This window comes from Mobula hypostoma, chromosome 14, assembly GCF_963921235.1.
Source record: "Mobula hypostoma chromosome 14, sMobHyp1.1, whole genome shotgun sequence".
In the NCBI taxonomy this organism is placed as follows: Eukaryota; Metazoa; Chordata; class Chondrichthyes; order Myliobatiformes; family Myliobatidae; genus Mobula; species Mobula hypostoma.
This window is the reverse complement of record NC_086110.1, coordinates 32523108-32546130: the sequence shown is the minus strand read 5'-3', so window position 1 is coordinate 32546130 and position 23023 is coordinate 32523108. Positions and strand designations below refer to the sequence as shown.

The 23023-nt window shown below is 39.5% G+C and overlaps 1 protein-coding gene across 1 annotated transcript in view; it reads left to right on the top strand.

Moving 5' to 3' along the window:
* heatr3 (HEAT repeat containing 3) overlaps nucleotides 1-23023 on the top strand; it is a 60311-nt gene that overhangs the window by 4429 nt on the left and 32859 nt on the right. Inside the window, exons 3-6 of the mRNA XM_063066900.1 lie at nucleotides 2821-2993; nucleotides 3315-3402; nucleotides 4018-4130; nucleotides 5405-5514. Of these exons, the coding sequence (XP_062922970.1) occupies nucleotides 2821-2993; nucleotides 3315-3402; nucleotides 4018-4130; nucleotides 5405-5514 (484 nt within the window). The remainder of the gene's footprint in view (nucleotides 1-2820; nucleotides 2994-3314; nucleotides 3403-4017; nucleotides 4131-5404; nucleotides 5515-23023) is intronic.

Below are 23023 nucleotides of genomic sequence, written 5' to 3'. Positions count from 1 at the left end.
CCAGCCAATTTTCAATCCATGTCAGTACTCTGCCCCCAATAGCATGTGCCCTAATTTTGCCCACTAATCTCCTATGTGGGACTTTTTATCAAAGGCTTTCTGAAAGTCCAGGTACACTGCATCTTCTGGCTCTCCCTTGTCCATTTTCATAGTTACATCCCCGAAAAATTCCAGATTAGTCAAGCATGATTTCCCCTTCTGGGTAGGCTCCTGGATAGGTACATGGACCTTTGAAAAATAGAGGGCTATGGGTAACCTTAGGTAATTTCTAAAGTAAGTACATGTTCAGCACAGCATTGTAGGCTAAAGGGCCTGTATGTGCTGTAGGTTTTCTATGTTTCTAATAAAGCTACACAGTGTCAATGGGCTGATCCTGAAGTTGCTGGGGTCTGTGTTAGGATGAGGTTGGGCAGAAACATCACAAAGAAGGGTTAAGTTTAAGCAGTGAACTAGAAATCTTTGAGTTACAAGTTGGGGGGAAAATGCAATCAGATAATGTTCTTCTACAAAGCCAAGTTTCCATCAAACTCAATATATAAGTTTGCTGATGACACAACAATTGTAGGTCGTATCTCGGGTAATGATGAGTTTGAGTATAGAGAGGAAATTAAGAACCTGGTGGCATGGTGAGAAGACAATAACCTATCCCTCAACGTCAGCAAGTGGAAGGAATTGGTTGTTGACTTCAGAAGGAGTAGCGGACCGCACAACCCAATTTATATCGGTGGTGCGCAAGTGGATCAGGTCAAAAGCTTTAAGTTCCTCGGGGTCAATATCACAACTGACCTGACTTGGTCCAACCAAGCAGAATTCACTGCCAAGAAGGCCCACCAGCGCCTTTACTTCCTGAGAAAACTAAAGAAATTTGCCCTGTCCCCTAAAGCCCTCACTAATTTTTATAGATGCACCGTAGAAAGCATTCTTCTAGGGTGCATCATAACCTGGTATGGAAGTTGTCCTGTCCAAGACCGAAAGAAGCTGCAGAAGATCATGAACACAGCGCAGCACATCACACAAACCAATCTTCTGTCCTTGGACTCACTTTACACCGCACGCTGTCAGAGCAGGGCTGCCGGGATAATCAAGGACACGACTCGCCCAGCCAACACACTTTTCGTCCCTCTTCCTTCCGGGAAAAGGCTCAGGAGCTTGAAGACTCGTACGGCCAGATTTGGGAACAGCTTCTTTCCAACTGTGATAAGACTGCTGAACGGATTCTGACCCGGATCTGGGCCGTACTCTCCAAATATCTGGACCTGCCTTTCGGTTTTTTTGCACTACCTTACTTTCCATTTTTCTATTTTCTATTTATGATTTATAATTTAAATTTCTATATTTACTGATTTTTACTATTTTTAATATTTAATATTTGTAATCCAGGGAGTGGGAAGCGCAGAATCAAATATCGCTGTGATGATTGTACGTTCTAGTATCAATTGTTTGGCGACAATAAAGTATAAAGTATAATGGATGTCAGTGTGAGCTACAAATAATAAATGCATCTTTAAAGAAGAACTTCTCAGACCTCCATGGTGGAGTTGTTCCAAGTAAACATAACTTGAAATCAAGTTACTGACTGCAGAATAAGGAAAAGCAAAAATAGTGAACACATTTTATTCTGCCAGTTGTTCGTCTTGCCTTAAACAGATTAATTTCTGATTACCCTCTTTTATAATCTGATGAATCAGGGTAAAGGTTTACGTAACAGTTGCCAATTTGCCTTCGTTTTGAAAATGTTTTCACGTTTTCACAATTGGAGTCTCTGAGAAGGGGTGATGGAATAGGAGTAGTGTTGGATAACACGCACCCAGCATCAGTAAAATGCAAGTGTCTAAATTTGGGCATTACTGAAATCCATTAATAGAATAATTGTAATTTTTGGTTTTGAAGATAGAGATAGAAAGTTTTCAATGTGAAGCTTGGCAAGGTGGTGGAAGTTTGTGCTACTGCCTCATAGCTGTGTGCATTCTGGTTCAACCCTGACCTTGAATGCCTTCTTTGTAGAGTTTGCACGTTCCCTCCCTGACCATGTATGTCACTTTTCATCAGACATCCTTGAGTCAAGATAGTTTCATTGACTACTATAATTTACCCTTTAGTGTAAATTAATGGCAAATTATTTGAAGGGAAGTTTATAAGTATGTGTCGGAGAGAATAAGTTGCAGGAGTACAGAAAAATAAGGAGAAGGAAGAAATGGGATTGCACTTAGAATTTATAGGCTCAATGGCTTCATGTTTCACTGTGGAATTAAATTCTGAACATTTTCATCGCCAAATATTTTAAACAATTCAGAGGAGGTGTCTGAGTCTCACACACCAACTCATTTGCAAGTTTACAATGCTGGTACAAACAAACCTTGGTGTTCAGATGATGCTGAGGCAGGGCTGAAAAAAAAATTTAGATTTCTTTTTGATTAATCTAAAGCTACCTCAATTCTTTCTCAACGTTCCTGAGAAGCAAATGCCTAAAAAGTAGATTTAGGGTTTGATGATCTTTTGCAGACTGAGGAGTATTTTGTTAACCTGGTCTACAACACCAAAATTAAAAGAAATCCCGTGTAAAGGTTAATCAATGTTAAGTTGTAATTATATGAATTTATTGCTGTCAGTATGATTTTCATTGAATAGTTTCTTTTAAAAGTGAAGGATTGTTAACTAATACTGGTTTACTTCAGTTTCAAAAGAGGAACAAAACTACTTTGAATATTGGATTAAAAAACATCCAGAGAAAATTCACAATATTTCTATGGATTGTGTAAGCAGCTGTAAAAATAATCTATGGTTTCTGCTGCGCCAACTTAAAATTCCACTTGTGTACAGTTACAGAATGGGTCTGCTGATATTCGGGAATTTGCATGTGCAAGCATTTCAAAACTCGTGCAGGAGAAAAAGGTGATCCCCTCATTTTTGCAAAAAGATGCCATTCGATGTTTGGGACCTATGCTGCTTGATCCTAGTGTTGCTGTCAGGGAGACAGCTGCAGGTGCACTCAGGTTAGTGCTGAACATTTTAATCTTCTTCAAGTATCAGGCAGATTTATTTTGAAAAGGTGATACAATTAAATATTTCATTTAAACTAGTTAGAATGTTAAGATTTTAAGTGAAACAGTTAAAAGTTACAGTTTCTTTCTTCTGAACCATTGGTCAACTTTTTAAATCTTAAAGGAATGATGATTGTCAACTTCATTGCATTCATGCAGTCCATCAGACATGGAGAATTTCCAAAGGGAAGAGGAGAAATATTTTGATTATTGACGAAGTGAAAAGGGTTATAAGCAATAGAGCGCATAACAAGACTTGTTTATTCATGACAGAAATCTTAGTGCTTGTGGAGGATACGATGTTTGTGATGAGATGGTGAAGCAAGATGTTTTGACACCCCTTACTGCGCTGTTGCGGGAGGTAAGCCTTAATGCAAAAAATAAATCCTAATGCGGCAGTTTGTTTTTCTTTTCCTGTAATTTTTTTTCCACGGGGTGGTCTTATTCTGTTGATATTCAAGATACGTTAATCAGGATGTTCAGTGATATTCAAGGGTGCCATGGTTGTGCAGCAGTTGGCAGAGTTCAATTCTGGCATTCTCTGTAAGGAGTCTGTGCGTTCTCCCCGTGGAATGTGTGGATTTTCCCCAGGTGCTTCAGTTTCCTCCCACAGTCTAAAGAGATACCAGTTAGTAGGTTAATTGACCATTGTAAACTGTCCTGTGATTAGATTAGGGTTAATGGGGTTGTGGAGTTGCTGGGGTAGGGTGATTCAAGGGGCTACTCTGCACTCTATTGCCAAATAAATAAATAAAGTTGTAAAGAATGTTAATCAAAATTCATGACAATGCTGCCAGGAAGGTGGCGTTTGTCATGTGTATGCGTTGGGAATGGAAAAGCATTTTGTGGATAACTGTCAGGGAGTTTGTTCTTTGGTTCAAAATATAGTTTAAACCTATTGAAATCATGCTACATTATAAAAGTTTGCTCTGTGCTGTGCAAAACTCTATTAGATTTGTTTTTTTTGTGTTGGCAGTGCTGTACAGAATTAAATTCTAATATGGTAAATCCTCAAAAAATACAAGGTTCTGATAAAAATTATATAGAGGATGTGTCCAATGAGGCTATCCATCTTCTTTGGAATTTGTGGTAAGTTCATTATTTATCTTACACAAGTTTTCTGAGTAACTGCTGTAAACTTTTTAATGCAGAATTGATTGATAATTTAGTCTTGTTATCACTAAATCATTACAGGTAAAAAGTAAAGGTGATTTTGATGTCAGTGATAATATTTGGTGACAATTTTATTTACTGTACGAACATGCACTCTAATAAATTACATGTAGTTCGTAACAACTGCCCTGAAGTGTGTGAACAAAGATATGTATCCAGCAGTGAGAGTGGATCAGAAAATAGTGGGTGCACTGATAATTATTTACCTCCACTTATTGCAACTGATAGAAAATTGTGGGTAGTGTACTCATAGGTTTCACATCTATGTTTTTGCACTGGGCATATTTGAAACAACCCAATGGAATATTTGAGTTGTGGCTGAAGTTAGGCTTTGATGTGTACTGCTCTAACACAGAACCCACAAAGTATTGCTTCCTGACTGGTTGCCAACTGGCTTCTCGCTCTCCTGCTTGGCTGTAGGCCCAGGCCCCAGCGCTCCACATGGGCCTCCTCACTCTATCTCCTCGTCCCCCCCCACCCCTTCACCTCACCCCTATCTCTCTCCTCTAACCTCCCTTCTGCTGACTCCTTTGCCTTTGAAGTCTCCAATTCCTCTCCTCCGACCCCACATTTCACTTTGTCTCTGACCCCTGCTTCACTATTCCCCTGACCCCCTTGGCAGAGACCTCAGCTTGAACCCAAGTACTCGAATCTTGGAGATTTACAGGTTAAGTACTTCTGCTGTCTTTGCCTCCCTGCCTAAGGCTTGTTCACCTCCACTGACAACCTCTTCTCCCATCTCCAGCACTTGTTCATCTCCTTCTGGCCTCTTACCCTCTCTTTCGGGAACTAACTTTCTCCATCCCAGGAGACAAGCAGTTATCGATATCTACTGGGAAAGCTATGTCTGTAGTCTCTTATCCACTGTCAGCCTGCATCCACGGTCTCCTATCCTGCATAATTATCTGTTGGTTCAGCGAGGATTATTGCTTCTGAGATTAGATACTTGCTCCGAAAGTGTCTTTAATTTTTATGAATGTACAAATTATTTTGCTGCACATAATTTTCTGTTGAATTATTTGGCATTTTGTTAGTACAGTTGTGTTATATCAGAAACAAATATGCCTGATGATAAGGTGCGTAATTTTGTAAATCCTGGTTTGATTCGGTGATTGATTTCAATGCAGATACGAAGGAGTCTCAGTTAAATAAATGTAATGTAATCGGACATTTTCCTTTTATCTTTTAAGTGAAAGCAGCAGCAAGGCAGTGTCTGTCTTCAACAAAGAAGGTTTATTGGATATCTGTATTCTATGCTTGAGAAAGTTCAATGACAATATAGAATTGGCCATTTCTGCAGGTGAGCAATCTCTTAAAAATTTAAGTGTGTCTGTGCATGTAGGACTTAAGTTGAATTTTAATTTTTTCATGTTGCATTTCAAATGAACTTTGTGGCTGATGGAACTTAATTCCATAATCTTTAATAAAGATTAAAAGTAAACTCTTTAAAACTTGGAACACTTGTTAACACCTAATTTTACTATTTCCATTGGTAAATTTTGATAACCATTTCAGAAGAATGGAGGTAGTTCAATTAGAACTTGGTGCCATCATAATTTGGATCTAAGTGGGATATAGTTTTTTTTATTTAGAAAAGGAGCATATAACATGAAGAAACTAGTTTAATTTGTTGAGTAATCTGTGACTACAAGTGGAAAATATTTGCATTACATGTATCCCTTCAGTACTTTTTTTTATTATAACCAAGTAGCAATCTAACTCCTAGAAACTTATTTCATGTTTGCCCACTTGTCAGTCATGCATCTGTGCTACATTATTTCTAAGGTTTCATCTGCCTTAAGGAAGCTTAGTACATTGGCCACAAATCATACACAGTTTTTATCATTAATTCAATTTTTGGGGTTGTGTCGCTCAGCTACCAAATTTAATTCATTAGATAGTTTGCTATATCTTTTTCAATATGCTCCCTTCTGTTAAGTATTGCACAGGTGTGCAGACATCTATGTAGAGATTTTCTCAATGCTTTACATTGTCAAACCATAGTTTCTATGGCTTCCTATTCATTGCATAATCCTGTTCACGTGTAGAATCAGCGGTTCTGCAGTATTCTTCTACTGTTAATTCTGTTGATTTTACACTGCTGATATACGATTTTTTAAAGTCTGTCCCAAGCCTGTGGCCCATCAGGCCGGTGCTTATGCCAGTTTCTGTGGCGTGAAATGACTGAGAGTACGAGACTCTTTCTCCCCCACCCACCCCCCCCGCCCCCGGATAGGACACCAGTCTATCGCGAGGTTAACACCCAGCATTTTGCTGGTACCCATTCTCAGGTGGGTAGACTGGAGCAATGTGCGGTTAAGTGTCTTGCTCCAGGACACGCACACTGCCTTGGCCGAGGCTTGAACCCACGACCTTCAGATCGCTAGTCCAACACCCTAACCACTTGGCCCCGCGCCATACATACGATATACAGTGGATTCCATTTATTTGGGCCATTGGTTAATCGGGACAGCCACTTATTTGGGACAACTCTTAAAGAACAAAGACTGATCAAGAATATGGCTGGGACTCCCATGGTTTATTTGGGACACTATGCTGCCTAATTGGGGCAGGAGACTATTGATGAACAGTTTATAACTAGCGTCAGTTGCATGTACTTGCGTGGCCATTAGACACTACACCATGCTTAGAGCAAACAGTTATTAAATTGTGTCAGTTGTGTCTGTGTTCAAAAAGCAGAGATTTTTGTTACTGATAGTTAGCACGAGCTTATCGGTAGGACAATTCAGAACTGTTTGCTCTCTGCGGTTTCAAGCATTCAGGCTTGGAGATGCCAAAAAATGCTGAGAGTGAAAATAAAACAATTTCACTTCTTCAACAAGTTAGGAACTATGAAGATTTTGAAGGTATCGACATTCCTCTTGAGTATTACAATGAAAACGAAGACTTGGAGGATACAATCGTTGAAAGGATTGTATGATCACTGGCTGTGTCAAGAGCCCTGGGGGACTATGATTACAAGTGTGTCGATGGGAAAGGGCCTACAGAGCAGCTGATATCACCAGAACCTGACGTGTATGAGATTCTTGGAGTAGAAGATGAGTTTATTATACTGGCTTATGATGGCATCTGAGATGTGATGTCGAATGAGGAGCTCTGTGAGGTTGCTAGGTCTAGACTTGTGGTAACGGATGACCTTGAAAAAGTCTGCAACTGGGTAGTGGACACCTGCTTACATAAGGTAGCTAATACATATTTTATCAATTTATTAAAATAATCTGAATGTATTGTGGTTTGAAATAAGTATGGTTGTAATGTGCGCTTGAATTGCTGATTTCAGACTTTAGATATTTTTTCATTCAAGTCCATTTTTAACTAATGTACTGTATGTGATGTCATAGCTGTTAATTCACACATATCAAGTTGGTTACTGTCTCTTGATCTTTTACAAACTACTGCTTTTAATGATTCGTTATCATGTATAGTTTAATCCTACATACTTCAGAAATTAATTTAACCCTACATATTTCACGAAATAATTCAGTAGATCTGTACTTGCCATAGATGCAAACAACGTTTGTGTTCTTGGTGCATTATTTGACAAATAGACTGTTTCTCTCTGATGTTTGGGGGGGGGTTAAAAAAACTGGAGGTCTGGCCTCGGTTAATCACAGGAAACACAGCAGAACAGTTGTGTCAGATGGAAGAAAATATAACATGTATTTTGCCTTCACTAATCAATGGCAATTGTCTCTTTTAAAATCTTGTCTCCCATATGTCAATTCATCATTTGGACCATGCACATGCAGAATTTATCCTCATGATGGTGCCTGCGAAAGAAAAAGGGACAAATTTTGAGAAAGGGCAGTTGTGAGAGAAAATGTAGAGTTTTAAAGTTTGAACACTAATTATCTGAGATCTTTTGCAGAGTGGGAACTTGGAAGTAAAAGACTTCTCAGACTAGTTCAGAACTTCCAAAATGGCATTTTTCCAGATTTTCTTTTCTTAGTGCTGTAATTTAGTTCTTCATATTGCAACTGGAATGTGTTAATTTGATCATGTTAAGCGATAGTAGATTAATTAATGCTTTTTTGTACCCTTTATCTAACTTTGTCTACCAAATACCATTGAAATCTTAGTGATGTTCATGTGGTTTTGCAGTAAATATTTATCTTATTTGTCTTTAAGCTCCTGTTCATTTTGAGTTCTGGATTTAAAGTACATTAGATCAAACTTTAGCAGGTTTAATGATGGAAGGACAATGGCTGATGTCCGAGTTGTTTCAATCTAGCACATTAAATGGTGATCTTTTTCACTTAATTTTGAGCAGGAAAGCAGGAGAATGACAGCTATGCAGACCGAGTCATCGGGTATGTTTAAAGTGGAGATAGGTTCCTGATTAGTCAGGACATTGATAATAAATCAGCCAGGATGGAATGGTATAGCAGACTCAATGGGCTGAATGGCATAATTCTGCTTCTGTGTCTTATGCTATAACTGTATATGCTTTGTCATTTTCTGGTATTCCCTCATGATGCAGGAGTCCATTCAACCCATGGAGTCTCTCACAAAGACCCACAAAGCAATCACCTTTCTTCCACTTTTCTTCTCCCCCCCTCTCTCCCCCCCTCCCCCGTCTCTCCCCCCCTCTCTCTCCCCCCCCCACACACCTTGTTTCTCCCACTAGTTCCTTTCACTCAGAGAAATTTACAGTAGGCAATTCACCTAACAATTGACATATCTGGAGATGGAGGAAACTACAGCACCCAGGGTAATATTAATAAGAAGTGAGTAAGTATTTTTGTGTCACTCTTTAAGTGTGGAAGATACCAATGGCATGCCAGAAATGTGAGTGTCAGGGAGCAAAAGTGAGTGCAGTTGCTATTACTGAGGAGAAGATGCTGAGGAAGATAAAGGGTCTCAAGGTAGATAACTTACCTCAGCCAGACAGTCTACAGTGGAGGAGTCTGAAAGAGGTAGCTGAAGAAATTATAGAGGCATGATCAGTGATCTTTCAAGAAACACTCATTTTTTGAAAGACCACTAGATTCACTGGGCTGGTTTCGGAGGACTGGAAAATTGCAAATGTCATTCTACTCTATGAAGGACGGTAGGACTTACCTTTAGAAATTCTTCCTTACCTCTGTTCTAAAAGGCCACAGCTTCAAAATTGAGGGGAGACCTTTCAGAACAGAGGTAAGGAGGAATTTTTTCAGCCAGAGAGTAGTGAATCTGTGCAATGTCTGCTGTAGACTGCGATGGAAGCCAAGTCCATGGGTATATTTAAAGCAGAACTTGATAGTTTCCTAATTGGTCAGGGCATCAAATGATATAGTGAACAGCAGGTGTATGGGGTTGAACAAGATCCAGAATCAGCCATGATGGAATGGTGGTGGAGTGGACTTGATGGGCTGAATGGCCTAATTCTGTTCCTATGTCTTATGGTCTTACGAAAGCAGTCCATTATCTGCACGAGGTGTCTATGCTGATTTTGTTCCTTTATAGTCAAAAGAACAGGATGTGGATGAATTCCTCTACTGATAAGTATTAGGAACTGATACATACTTCTATAGTACTGTAGTAGTATTGGTAGTATTCTAGTATGTTCTGCATTTCATTTAAATAATTTGTTACTCAGTTTGTTTTTTTTACATCTTTTTAACTATTTCTATGAAACGTTGGCTAATTTGGGAGCCATGTATTTGAGTCAAAATATACTAGTCCTGCTGTATCACAAGTAACTTCCAGGGCACCAACATTACAGATGACCCTAACAGCAGCTCTCATTGAAGACAATGGTAAACGTGAAATATTTTTGTTTTAGCCTGCTACGGCTGAGAACCATAACTGCATCTATGATGTCCACAGTTAGAGATGAAGTTCTAATGCAATTGAACGACCTATCACTGCTTAAAACCGACAGAAATAGACCAGACTGTGGTCGCCACACTGCCCATTTAAGAATCTGCCGCAAAAGAGGGGTCGATGTGCTGGTCTGACGAAGTGTTTTAAAAAAAAAGTTTTGGACTCCCAATACCAGCTACCTTGCTGGCAAACGTGCAGCCTCTGGTAAATAAAATTGACGATCTCCGAGCTAGGGTTCTGTATCAGAGGGTCGTTAGGAATGTGTACACCCTTTGTTTTGCAGAATCTTGGTTAACCCCTTCAAGATCTTGGGTGTCAATATTGCTGAGGACCAAACCTGGACAAAACATATTGATACAGCTATAAAGAAGGCAACATAGCAGCTATATTTTATTAGGAGTTTGGGGAGACTTGGGTTGTCAACTAAAACACTCAAACTTACACAAATGTACCACGGGGAGTATTCTGACTGGCTGCATCACTGTCTGCTATGGGGTGGGTCTACTGCACAAGATCGAAATAAGTTGCAGAAACTAGTAAAATTGGTGAGCCCAATCATGGGTACCAGCCTCCATAATATCCAAGATATCTTCAAGAGATGGTGCCTTAGGAAGGTGGGATCCATCATTAAGGATCCCCACCACACAGGCTGTTACTCTTGGGGAGGAAGTACAGAAGCCTGAAGGCACACACCAGCGATTCAGGAACAGCTGCTTTCCCTCTGCCATCTAATTTCTAAATGGACATTGAACCCATGAACACAACCCCACTTTTTTTTTCTGTTATTTTGCACTGCTTAAACCTAGCTATTTATTAGACATACAATATATACGTTTGTATATTTAACGGAACTCAGTTTTTTCCTCTATTTATTTATCATGTATTTCATGGTACTGCTACCGCAAAATTAAAAAATTTGGTGACATATGCCGGTGATACTAAATCTGATTCTGATAACCGGAGTCCACTGTACTTTGCTACATTGAGGACAGAAATCTCAGAAATGACAGGTGCATGCTGAATTATTTTGAAATTACAACATCAATTTTTGGGGTCTGCATGTGTTCATTCTGAAATTTTCTCGTATATATGTAAAAATCATAAGCAAAATTAGTATTGTGGAGCCCCAGTGCTGATCAGCAGCACTGGGGCTCCACAGGGGACTGTCTTGTCTCCCTTTCTCTTCACTGTTTAAAGCTCGGACTTCAACTACTGCACAGAGCCTTGTTATCTTCAGAAGTTTTCTGATGACTCTGCCATAGTTGGATGCATCAGCAAGGGAGATGAGGCGGAGTACAGGGCTACAGTAGGAAACTTTGTCACATGGTGTGAGCAGAATTATCTGCAGCCTAATGTGAAAAAGACTAAGGAGCTGGTGATAGACGTGAGGAGAGCTAAGGTACCGGTGACCCCTGTTTCCATCCAGGGGGTCAGTGTGGACATGGTGGAGGATTACAAATACCTGGGGATACGAATTGACAATAAACTGGACTGGTCAGAGAACACTGAGGCTGTCTACAAGAAGGGTCAGAGCCGTCTCTATTTCCTGAAGAGACTGAGGTCCTTTAACATCTGCCGGACAATGCTGAGGATGTTCTACGAGTCTGTGGTGGCCAGTGCTATCATGTTTGCTGTTGTGTGCTGGGGCAGCAGGCTGAGGGTAGCAGACACCAACAGAATCAACAAACTCATTCGTAAGGCCAGTGATGTTGTGGGGATGGAACTGGACTCTCTCACGGTGGTGTCTGAAAAGAGGATGCTGTCTAAGTTGCATGCCATCTTGGTCAATGTCTCCCATCCACTACATAATGTACTGGGTGGGCACAGGAGTACATTCAGCCAGAGACTCATTCCACCGAGATGCAGCACAGAGCATCATAGGAAGTCATTCCTGCCTGTGGCCATCAAACTTTACAACTCCTCCCTTGGAGGGTCAGACACCCTGAGCCAATAGGCTGGTCCTGGACTTATTTCCTGGCATAATTTACATATTACTATTTTACTATTTATGGTTTTATTACTATTTATTATTTATGGTGCAACTGTAACAAAAACCAATTTCCCCCGGGATAAATAAAGTATGACTATAGTTATAAAACTAGAGAAAAAGACCTTTGAAAAATGTCCCTTTTGTGTAAACAGTAATGTAAGGAGCAAAAGATTACCAGAACGCAAGTGAATCAAATGATCGGTTGATCTGTTAGTTTAGTTGAGACACAATTATTGCCTATCATCTGTTTGTCAATATGAACCACTCACACAGATAGACAAGGACCACCACTTCATCTCAGAAGGAGGAGAAGATGGCGGCGCGACGCAGCTCACTGCGGCCGCTCCGGTGGTGATGTCTGTTAATTTGTCAAGTAGGGTGCTGTGCACAATCCTGATTTGATGGAGATGTACGTGAGAGCACGGAGGAACACCTGGTGAGACTTTTGAAATGCCTGCTTTGCTGCTGCTGCTACTGTGTGGTCCAGAATCTCCGGAGGAGAAGGCCCCGAGTCCTCGGCTTTGCTTGTTGCTCAGTGGCCGGAGCGGGGTCGAAGCGCTTGGCAGAGGATGGTGCTCGGAGAGGAGGTATCGGAGGGGCTGGTCGGAGGCTCAAAGTTTTCAGACGGACTCGGAGTTGGCTGCGGTCGGGTGCTTCCAATGCATCGGCAAGTTGTTGGCGCTTGGAGGTTCATGGCAGGGAGAGTTTGTCCCTTCTGCCACCTGCGTTAGATGATGAGTCGATCGGGACTTTGAGACTTTTTTTTACCGTGCCCATGGTCTGCTCTTTATCAAATTACCGTATTGCTTTGCACTGTTGTAACTATATGTTATAATTATGTGGTTTTGTCAATTTTAGTCTTGGTTTGTCCTGTTTGTTTTGCGATATCATTCTGGAGGAACATTGTATCATTTTTTAATGCATGCATTTCTAAATGACAATAAACGAGGACTGAGTGTCCTCATAATCTAATCTAATCTCAAAACAGTTTGCCTTCAGCACTGCACTAAAATATCCAAACTGCGATTTGGAAACGAATGCTATCTATGGAATCAGTTGACTTATTTTAAATAACATACAGGTATTAAAAGTTTGAGTGACTGATGAATTAATCCTGGCTGATTTATAAAGTGGGAGTGGCAAAATGGGGAAGAGGTTTGGTGGGTTCCATTGTGAAACTGCCTTTAGGATTTTTTCCTAAATCTGTCTGATTGATTACACTGTGCCAAATGCCTTCATTTGAATTGTCAGTGCCCGACGACAGCAGTAATACATCTTCCAGATCCCGTCTTGTGAAAATGAGATGGCTGGCTTAAAAAATGATAATACAATTCTCTGTCACTTCCATTTGTTAAAGTGGGGCAAGGAACTGGCTTTAGATGTTAAAAAAAATTACCGAAAAAGCAGACTATATTTGGTGGAAATAATGTTTACTCTATTGTCCACCAGCAAAGTAAAATGAGCTGTATGCTTGTTTATGAACTGTTTGACTGAAGCTTGGCACAGAAATAGCACTCTGGTTCGTGTGGATTTGAGTCTGATACCAGAATCTTGAATCATTTAATCAGACTGACACTTAACGTGCAGGATTGAGATGCTGGGTGAGACAAAAACTCTGGTTTATGATGCCAGAACTTATCCATCGTCCAGCATAATGAAAACAACTTGCGTCTGGAAAGGACAAAAATATTTGCCCTTCAAAGGATCATGAATTGTTGTGGGATGTTCTGACGGTTCAGAAAATGCTTTGTGAATTTTCAGTTATTTCTTAGAAGTTTCTGTGTCCAAGGCAGATTATATAAATATAAATCACATGATACCAATTATATTCATTCTGAATTTTTCTCAGTGGTAAAGCATGAAGAAAAATTCTCAAAGATCCATTGATTTGCTTTGGTATAGATTCCATGCCAACCTTTCCACCTCTACTGTTAGACCTCAGTGGGGGGAATATCAGGCAGCCAGCAGCTTTACTGTCATTAAGCTGGCTGCACATCACATCAATAATTCCTCATAGAAATAAGATTAGAACATCCATCCACAACAAGATTAGAACATGTGAAATAAGATTGGAACATGCAGAGATAATTAAGGAAAAATCCAAAAACAAAGAATAAAGTTTTCTGAAGTATTCATTATTCATGCTTCTTAATTACAGTTTGCATTAGATGTAGTTTCATGGGCCAGTTATTTGCTGAGCAATAACTTTTGTTTGGCATATCATGAAAAATCTATAGACCTTGTATTACAACTTGGTGGAAGTTCAGAACATTTTAACAGTAAGACGTTTGTAAAAAGCTTAAATGCTTCTCAGATCAATTAATTGTTCATTGGCTATATTTAAGAGGGAGTTAGATATGGCCCTTGTGGTTACGGGGGTCAGGGGGTATGGAGGGAAGGCTGGGGCGGGGTTCTGAGTTGGATGATCAGCCATGATCATAATAAATGGCGGTGCAGGCTCAAAGGGCCGAATGGCCTACTCCTGCACCTATTTTCTATGTTTCTATGTTTCTATAACTTTTGTGGTAGTAATTGGGACAAAGGTGCAGCCTGTGAACTCCCTGGATCATTAACAATTTTGGGATTTGCATGCTGAGCATCACATCACAGCAATAGTTGATGTCACTCTCCAATGTAATGTAAACACCAGATGTTTTATCATTATTTCTGCAAAGTCTAAGCCATGAATTTTATTATTGCTGTAAGTACTGTTCATATATCCGTTCTGTGTTTGGTCATTTTTTTCATTTGTGTATCAGGGAGCTTATATACAGTAATTAAACAATGTCCTTTCTATATCACAAGGCTGACTTCACATTAAAACGTCAGTGCCTTGTACTGCTAATTTTGATTTGATTTGGAGAAGTTTTTTTGCATAATCGTAATGATTCAGTCAGTTAATTAGATTGCACATTTTAATCGTTTTGCGAGATTACAGGAGGTATTATAAAACATTTTTGAAATTGTTAAAAAATTAAGGACAGATATTAGTATTAAATTCTATGTTTAAAGACTTTACGAGGTTAGTTTTTAAAAAATTAATCTCCCATTTTCTTCCTCTGAGTACCCTAAGGCTGGTATACATGTAATTCTCAAAAAGGCAGAACATGACTTTGTGAGCACAGTGTTGTATTTTAGCTTGAAGGAAGTGCACTGCAGTATTGGCACTACAAAACATGGCACCAAATAATTCTTCCATTTTGCTCCTAGTGCTTCTCTATCTTTGTAGAGTGGGATTAGATCTCTTTTTTTTTATGAGTAAATATATAAATGAACAGAATTGCTGGGAGCATCTAGATATCAAAGGAAAATCTTGAAGTATAAATTTTAAAATCCAGTTATTAAATAATTCTGCAAATAATAATAGATTGTAGGCAGAAATTAAACCTGGATTTGGTATTGCTGTGCACAAAACAATACATTTGTTATAAAACCTGTCTGGTTTCCCTTCAGAAAAAGAAATGTGCCGCACTATTGGCCTATACATGATTCGAGGCCCATAATTTGAAACAACCAAGGAAGTCCTTCAGTTCAAGGGTAGTTTCTAGACAATAGATGTAGTCTTGCCAGTGATGTCCACATCCTTCTGTAAATAAATAAAATGGACAAGCATGAAGTATGTTTTGTATTTTATATATCGTCAATATTTGAATTACCTGTAAACTATTTCAAATTCTACTGGATCAATTCTCCTAAATTATTTATTGCCATGAATACTTGCATCATGAGGGTTCTGTTCATTGATGACAGTTAGTTGTTTCAGTAAGAAGCAACTGAACAAATTGGAACAGAAATTAACCAGCTTCTTTTCGAAATGAGGTTGCTCCTAGCATGTGAAGGTGTTTCTAAAGTTCAGTGGATTCTGGTTATTTGGGGCATATCAGGACCAGTACATTCTGGCCCAATTAAGTGGCTGCCAAATTACCTGAAGTTACAAGGAAAAAGTTAAAGTATAAAAAAGACACACTACCATTTAAATGAATAACAAATTATGTACTTGTGTAACCCTCTCACCATAGGCTCGTAATGAGTTAGGCTATTACTATGAATACAAACTAACAGCAACATAATTCAACAGTGCATGGGAATAACGACGAAAAGGCCATTTTTTTTAGATTATTGTCATTTAGAAATGCTTGCATTTAAGAAGTGATACAATGTTCCTCTGGAGTGATATCACAGAAAAAACAGGACAAACCAAAGACTAACACCGACAAGACCACATAATTATAACATATAGTTACAGCAGTGTAAAGCAATACCATAATTTGATAAAGAGCAGACCATGGGCACGGTAAAAATAAATCTCAATTTCCGATCGACTCCCGATGGTCCCGATAGCAGCCAGCAAAAGGGAGAAACTCTCCCTGCCATAAACCTCCAGGCACCGACAACTGCTGATACATTGGTAGCACCTGACCCCAGCCAACCCTGAGTCCGTCTGAAAACTTTGAGCCTCCGACCAGCCCTCTGACACCGAGCACCATCTCTGCCGAACGCTTCGACCCCGCCCCGGCCGCCAAGCAACAAACAAAGCCGAGGACTCGGAGGCCCTTCTCCGGTGATTCTGGATCACACAGTTGCAGCGGCAGCGAAGAAGGCATTTCAGAAGTTTCTCCAGATGTTCCTCTGTGCTCTCACGTCTGTCTCCATCAAATCAGTATTGTGCATGGCACCCTACTTGACAGATAACAGATATCATTCACTGGAGTGTCCGCTGCGCACTGTGTCGCACCGCCATCTTCTCCTCCTCCCCTTCCAATTAGTAAACATGTCTAGGGTAAATATGATTCTGGTCACACAACTTAAGTTTGAAAGTTCCTTCAAGGGAAAGCAGTACTGTTACTTGTGTGGATACTGACACACCCATGCAAATGTATTGTTTGCCAGAAGGCAATAATTTAACTCACACCAGTATAAACCTAGATCAAAATTGTATTGACAAAATATTTTAAACTACAACAAACAAAATAATACAAAGTAAAGAAAAGGGTCCATTATATATTGTGCAGACAATGGTCTCACGGAAAATGCACAGATACCTTTTAGTTAGCTAGTTAGCACATGACTTGAGAAAGTTTGATACTTTTTCCTTGGACGTTGTGTTAGTACTTTTTTTCCTGGGATGGGTTCTTCAATGCAAAGCAGTTTCAATACTGTGAGTAAATGAAGTGAGACAAACTGGTTTGATTACACAACAATGCTCTCCAACGATTATGTGCGCACTGTAGACTGATGTTTCCAATATATACAGTGTACATAAAAAATACGTAAAAATTTATAGTTGCAAGTAAAAGTTCGTGAAACCTTTATAATTACCTAGTTTTCTGCAATAATCACTCATAAAATGTGGTCTGTTCTTCATCTAAGTCATAATAATAGACAAACACAATCTGCCAAAACCAATAAACCACAAACAATTGTACTTCTCATCAACACTGAGTACACCATTTAAACGATCACAGTCTAGGCTCAAAAAAGTATGTGAATCTCTGGGGTAATGCCTTCTACAAAAGCTAGTTGGAGTCAGGTGTTCCAATCAGTGAAATGAGATTGGAGGTGTGGGTTGTAGAGGTGCCCTGTCCCATTAAAAAAAGACATACAAAGTTGGGTTACTGAGAGAACCTGCTCTTCTCAAGAAAGATCTGTTTACATGCACCATGCCTTAATTAAAGCAACTTTCAGAGGACCTTAGAAGAAGAATTGTAGAAATGCATGAAGCTGGAAAAGGCGACAAAGTCTTCAGTAAGAGGAATTCTCTATAAATGGAGGAAATTCAGTACTGTACTACTCTCCCTAGCAGTGGGAATCCTACAAAGATCACAGCAAGAGCAAAATGTTCAATGCTGAAGGTGGTGAAAAGGAACCCAAGGGAAACAGCAAAAGACTTGCAAAAATCTCTAGAACTTACTAAAGTCTATGTTCATATGTCCACTATAAGAGAAACACTGAAGAAGAATGGTATTCATGGAAGGAAACCACTACTCTCCAAAAAAAAAAATTATTGCCCATCTCAACTTTGCAAAAGACCAGCTCGATGTTCCAAAATGCTTCTGGGACAATGTTCTGTAGACAGACTATGCAAAAGTTGAATTTTTGGCAGAAATGCACACTGCTATGTTTGGAGGGAAAAGGGCACTGCACACATCAGCAAAACCTCATCCCAACTGAAGCATGGTGGAAGGAGCATCATGGTTTGAGGCTGCTTTGCTGCCTCGGCCTGGACAGTTTGCAGTCGTTGAGGGAACAATGAATTCAAAATTGTATCAAGGTGTTTTACAGGAGAATGTCAGGTATTTGTCCATCACCTGAAGCTTAATAGAAGTTGGATGATGCAACAAGACAATAATCCGAAATGCAGAACTAAATTAACAACAGGATATTTTAAAAAGAAGAAAATTCATGCTTTGGAATGACCAAGTCGGAATCCAGGAATCCAGACCTTAACCCAATTGAGATGTTGTGGCATGACCTGAAGAGAGCTGTTCATGCAAGGTATCCCAGAGGTTGGGGGTGTTGTGGGTAGTGTGGAGGGCTGTCAGAGGTTACAACAGGACATTGATAGGATGCAAAACTGGGCTGAGTAATGGCAGATGAAGTTCAACCCAGATAAGTGCAAGGTGGTTCATTTTGGTAGCTCAAATATGATGGTAGAATATAGCATTAATGGTAAGACTCTTGGCAGTGTGGAGGATCAGAGGGATCTTGGGGTCCGAGTCCATGGGACACTCAAAGCAGCTGCGCAGGTTTACTCTATGGTTAAGAAGGCGTATGGTGCATTGGCCTTCATCAATTGTGGGACTGAGTTTAAGCACAGAGAGGTAATGTTGCAGCTATCTAGGACCCTGGTCAGACCCCATTTGGAGTACTGTGCTCAGTTCTGGTCACCTCACTACAGGAAGGACATGGAAACCATAGAAAGGGTGCAGAGGAGATTTACAAGGATGTTGCCTGGATTGGAGAGCATGCCTTCTGAGAATAGGTTGAGTGAACTTGGCCTTTTCTCCTTGGAGCGATGGAGGAAGAGAGGTGTACAAGATAATGAGAGGCATTGATGATGTGGATAGTCAGAGGCTTTTCCCCAGGGCTGAAATGGTTAGCACGAGAGGGCATAGTTTTAAGGTGCTTGGAAGCAGGTACGGAGGAGATGTCAGGGGTAATTTTGTTAGCATAGAGTGGTGAGTGTGTGGAATGGGCTGCTGGCGGCAGTGATGGAGGCGGAAACGATAGGGTCTTTTAAGAGACTCCTGGATGGCTACATGGAGCTTAGAAAAATAGAGGGCTATGGGTAAAGCCTAGGTAGTTCTAAGGTAGGGCCATGTTCAGCAGAGCTTTGTGGGCCAAAGGGCCTGTATTGTGCTGTAGGTTTTCTATGTTTCTAAATATTAATGTACTGGAACAGGTTTGTGTGGAGGAATAGTCTAAAATTCCTCCTCACTGTTGTGCAAGTCTGATCAGCAGCTACAGGAAATGTTTGGCGGAGGTTATTGTTGCTAAAGGAGGTTCTACCAGTTATTAAATACAAGGGTTCACATACATTTTTCAGGCTGGACTGTGAATGATTAATATGTGTGTGTGTGTGTGTGTGTCTCTCTCTCTCTCTCTCTATGTGTTTGTACGTGTGCGTGTGTGTGTCCCTCTCTCTCTCTCTCTCTCCCCCCCCCCCCCAAGAATCACTAGGCTTTGAACAGATGCTATTTAAAAACTGTTCAGTTGGAACAGCATAGTGTCTAACATCCACACAAGTGCATGCTACTGATAGTCGTTAGAAACTGTTCGGCAACCGTCTCCTGTCACAATTAAGCGTCCCAAATAAACGAAGGGAATCATGGTTATTTTCTCAATTAGTTTTTGTTCTTTAGCAGTTGTTCCAGATGAGTGGCTGCCCTGATTAACCAATGGCCCAATTAACTGAAATCTATTTTGGCTGTTTGCACTTACAGATACATACTTGAATGGCTTATTGCTAAGCCAATGATAAGCCTGTGGTAAGTCAGATCATTTTTGAACTTAGCATGTTAATTCCGGTCAAATGGATCAAGTTGCTAGCAGATGTTCCATGACTTTTCTACATAGTAATATGATCCTGGAAAATATTTTTTGATGACTGCTAACCATCCATGCACTTTTAAGGCCATGTTCAAATACTCATTATGTGAGTCCAAATAATGTTCACCACTTGTAACTTCTTAAAGTGAACTGGGTTGTTGCTTAAAAAGTATTAAAGTTGGTTTCACTTTTCAAAGTTACTTTGCAAATGTATGATTTTCACTGGTGGATACAAACTTCTATTTGTATATCAGATTGTGTCGCATGCTGATGCTCTCAGAAACATGAGTAAAGTGGAAAATTGGGTAGAATGCTCAATTAAGTTTTTAAAATTTCTCATCAACTATGAAGAATGAACTGAGGCACAGAGGTTGGAGATTGAAATTTATTGCTTGTTTGAGATTTTTAAAAAACATTCTAAATTATACTGTATATTTGAAACAAGCAGAGCATGGTAGTGTTGTGGTTAGCGCAATCGCTTTACAGCGCAATTGGGATTTGATTCCTGCTGCTGTTTGTAAGGAGTTTCTATGTTCTCCCCATGATTACTGGGTTTCCTGGTGCTCCGGTTTCTTCTCACATTATACAGTTGTGCAGTTAGGTTTAGTGAATTGTGGGCGTGCTCTGTTGGCAGTACAAGTGTGGTGAAACTTGCTGCATGGCTGCCCCCAGCACAATCCTGGGGCTGTGATGATCATTGGCGCAAATAAGACTCATTTCGTTGTCTTAATGTACATGTGACAAATAAAGCTAATGTTTTATCAGCAACTCTCAGTGACAGAAATTACTCCTATCTGAACACAGACACATGAAACTGACATTATTTTAAAACTGTTTGCTCTCGGCATGGTGTAGTATCTAATGGCCACACAAGTGCATGTGACTGACACTAGTTAGAAACTGTTCAGCAACAGTGTCCTGTTCCAATTAAGTGGCAGTATCCTAAATAATGTGAATCCCGGTTATTTTCTTAATTAGTTTTTTGTTCCTTAAAATTTGTCCCAAATAAGCGGCTGCCCCGATTGACCAATGGCCCAATTAACCTGAGTCCACTGTATTACCTTTCAAAATTTAAAATATTTTCTAATTTTATGATATTCTGCCTATTGGTTGAAAGTTATCTGGAAAGCATTCAATGTTCCCATATCCAACAACTGATGCTTGATTAATATTTTTAAAAAATGTCTGTGATGTATCATATAGATCAATCTTTGGAATTGCTTTGAAATTTTATATATTTGTGTATATTTTGTGTGTGTGTGTGTAATATATGCTCAATAGTTTGATCCTATTCTTTTTTCAATGCTCTATTATTTTCATAGATTGAAGAGAGATCCTTTGGAGTTGTTGAGTTTCTATTGTTTAGGAAGAATTAACAAGGAATTTTTTCTCTTTCTACTTCAGAGTATTTCTGAATATTTAATCTGTTGAATCATGCAGCTCAAAAGCAGGTCCACTGACAGTCAAGCATCAATCTTGCACTAATCCCACTTTATTCTTTCCACATCCCATCAACTCCCTCAGATTCTTCAACTCAACTATACAGTAAGGGGAATTTATAGAGGTCAAATAACCTACCCATCTGTGCCACTCTGGAATGTGGAAAATGCACACTCCACAGAGACAGCACGAGAAGTCAGAATCCAACCTGGTCCATGGTGATGTGCCACTGTGCTGTCTGCAGTCAAGACCAGACTAATGAATTTACTCCAAAAGGTCATGTATAAGGTACAAGAATGGGATGAAAAGATAACAATTTACATTTTTAATTCAATTGTTTATCTTTGAGCCATAATTTATTACTGAAACCTCTGACGTGGGGAAAAACACTTTTTTTTGCAACCCGCATTGAAAGCTTTCTGCACTTTTCTGGCTCCAAGTCCAGCAGTGAAGGATGAATTTTCTTCTTTTGATCCTCATGTGGGCCCTCCATTAGTGTTCAATATGATGAAATCCCCTGACATTCTAGCCATTTCAAGTCCATGAAAAATTAATCAAGCTATTAAAATCAGATTATTGAAACTTTAAATGTACCAACTGTAAAAAAAAATCTTTAAAAATACAAAAATTCCTTCAGTTCATCCCTTACAATTATTCTCTGTGTTGTAAAGAGTGGATCAGGACTCCGCATACCAGTCTGACCAGGTTTTTCCAAGGAGACTTCTTTGAATTAATTCCATGAGGTTGTTGCTGCTGCTTTAGGACATGGTGGGAAATCACTGGTTCAGTGAGGTTAGTCTGGCTCCTCAGTGGAAAGGAGTTCTGCTGGTTAACTGTTTGCTGGAAGCCATTTTGTCCATTATGTCAGTGAACTTCTGTTATCTCCTGTGTCTTTCTCTGTTTTAAGCAAGGGGAGTAGCAGATCATTTTGCCTCTGATGTTTGAATGACTAGTAAGGAAATTTTTTTGATCCCCTTCCTTTTAGACACCTCCCACATGCTAAAATATACCTACTTGTTTCAGTTCATTTGTAAATTGATTACTGATAGCAGGAGTGGAGTTTTCTGTTCCATTATAAAATAAGTAAAAATCTATAGATCCTGTTGTTTGTTTCTTCATGAATGCAACTAGTTTTGTTTAAATTTGGGGTTATTAAATGGTATGTAAGAAATTGAAGATATGACCTGGTCAAATTTGGAACCACGTGGTAGTATCAAGGGTCCCTGTTTGAAAAGCTGAGGGAACAACTTTTTTCATCCAATAGGTCTGGAAAATTTGGATAGGGATAAAAGTGTAACTAATGGTGGTGCGTCTCAGAAAAGAAAAAGAGAAGCACCATCAGAAATTAATAAGTGTCATATCTCAATCGTTCAAATATAAAGAATAAAATGGACACTCAAAGATTCAAGATTCCAAGTACATTTATTTTCAAAGAATGTATAAATTATACAACCTTGAGATTTGTCGGCTTATAGGCAGTCATAAAGCAAGAAACCTGAAAGAA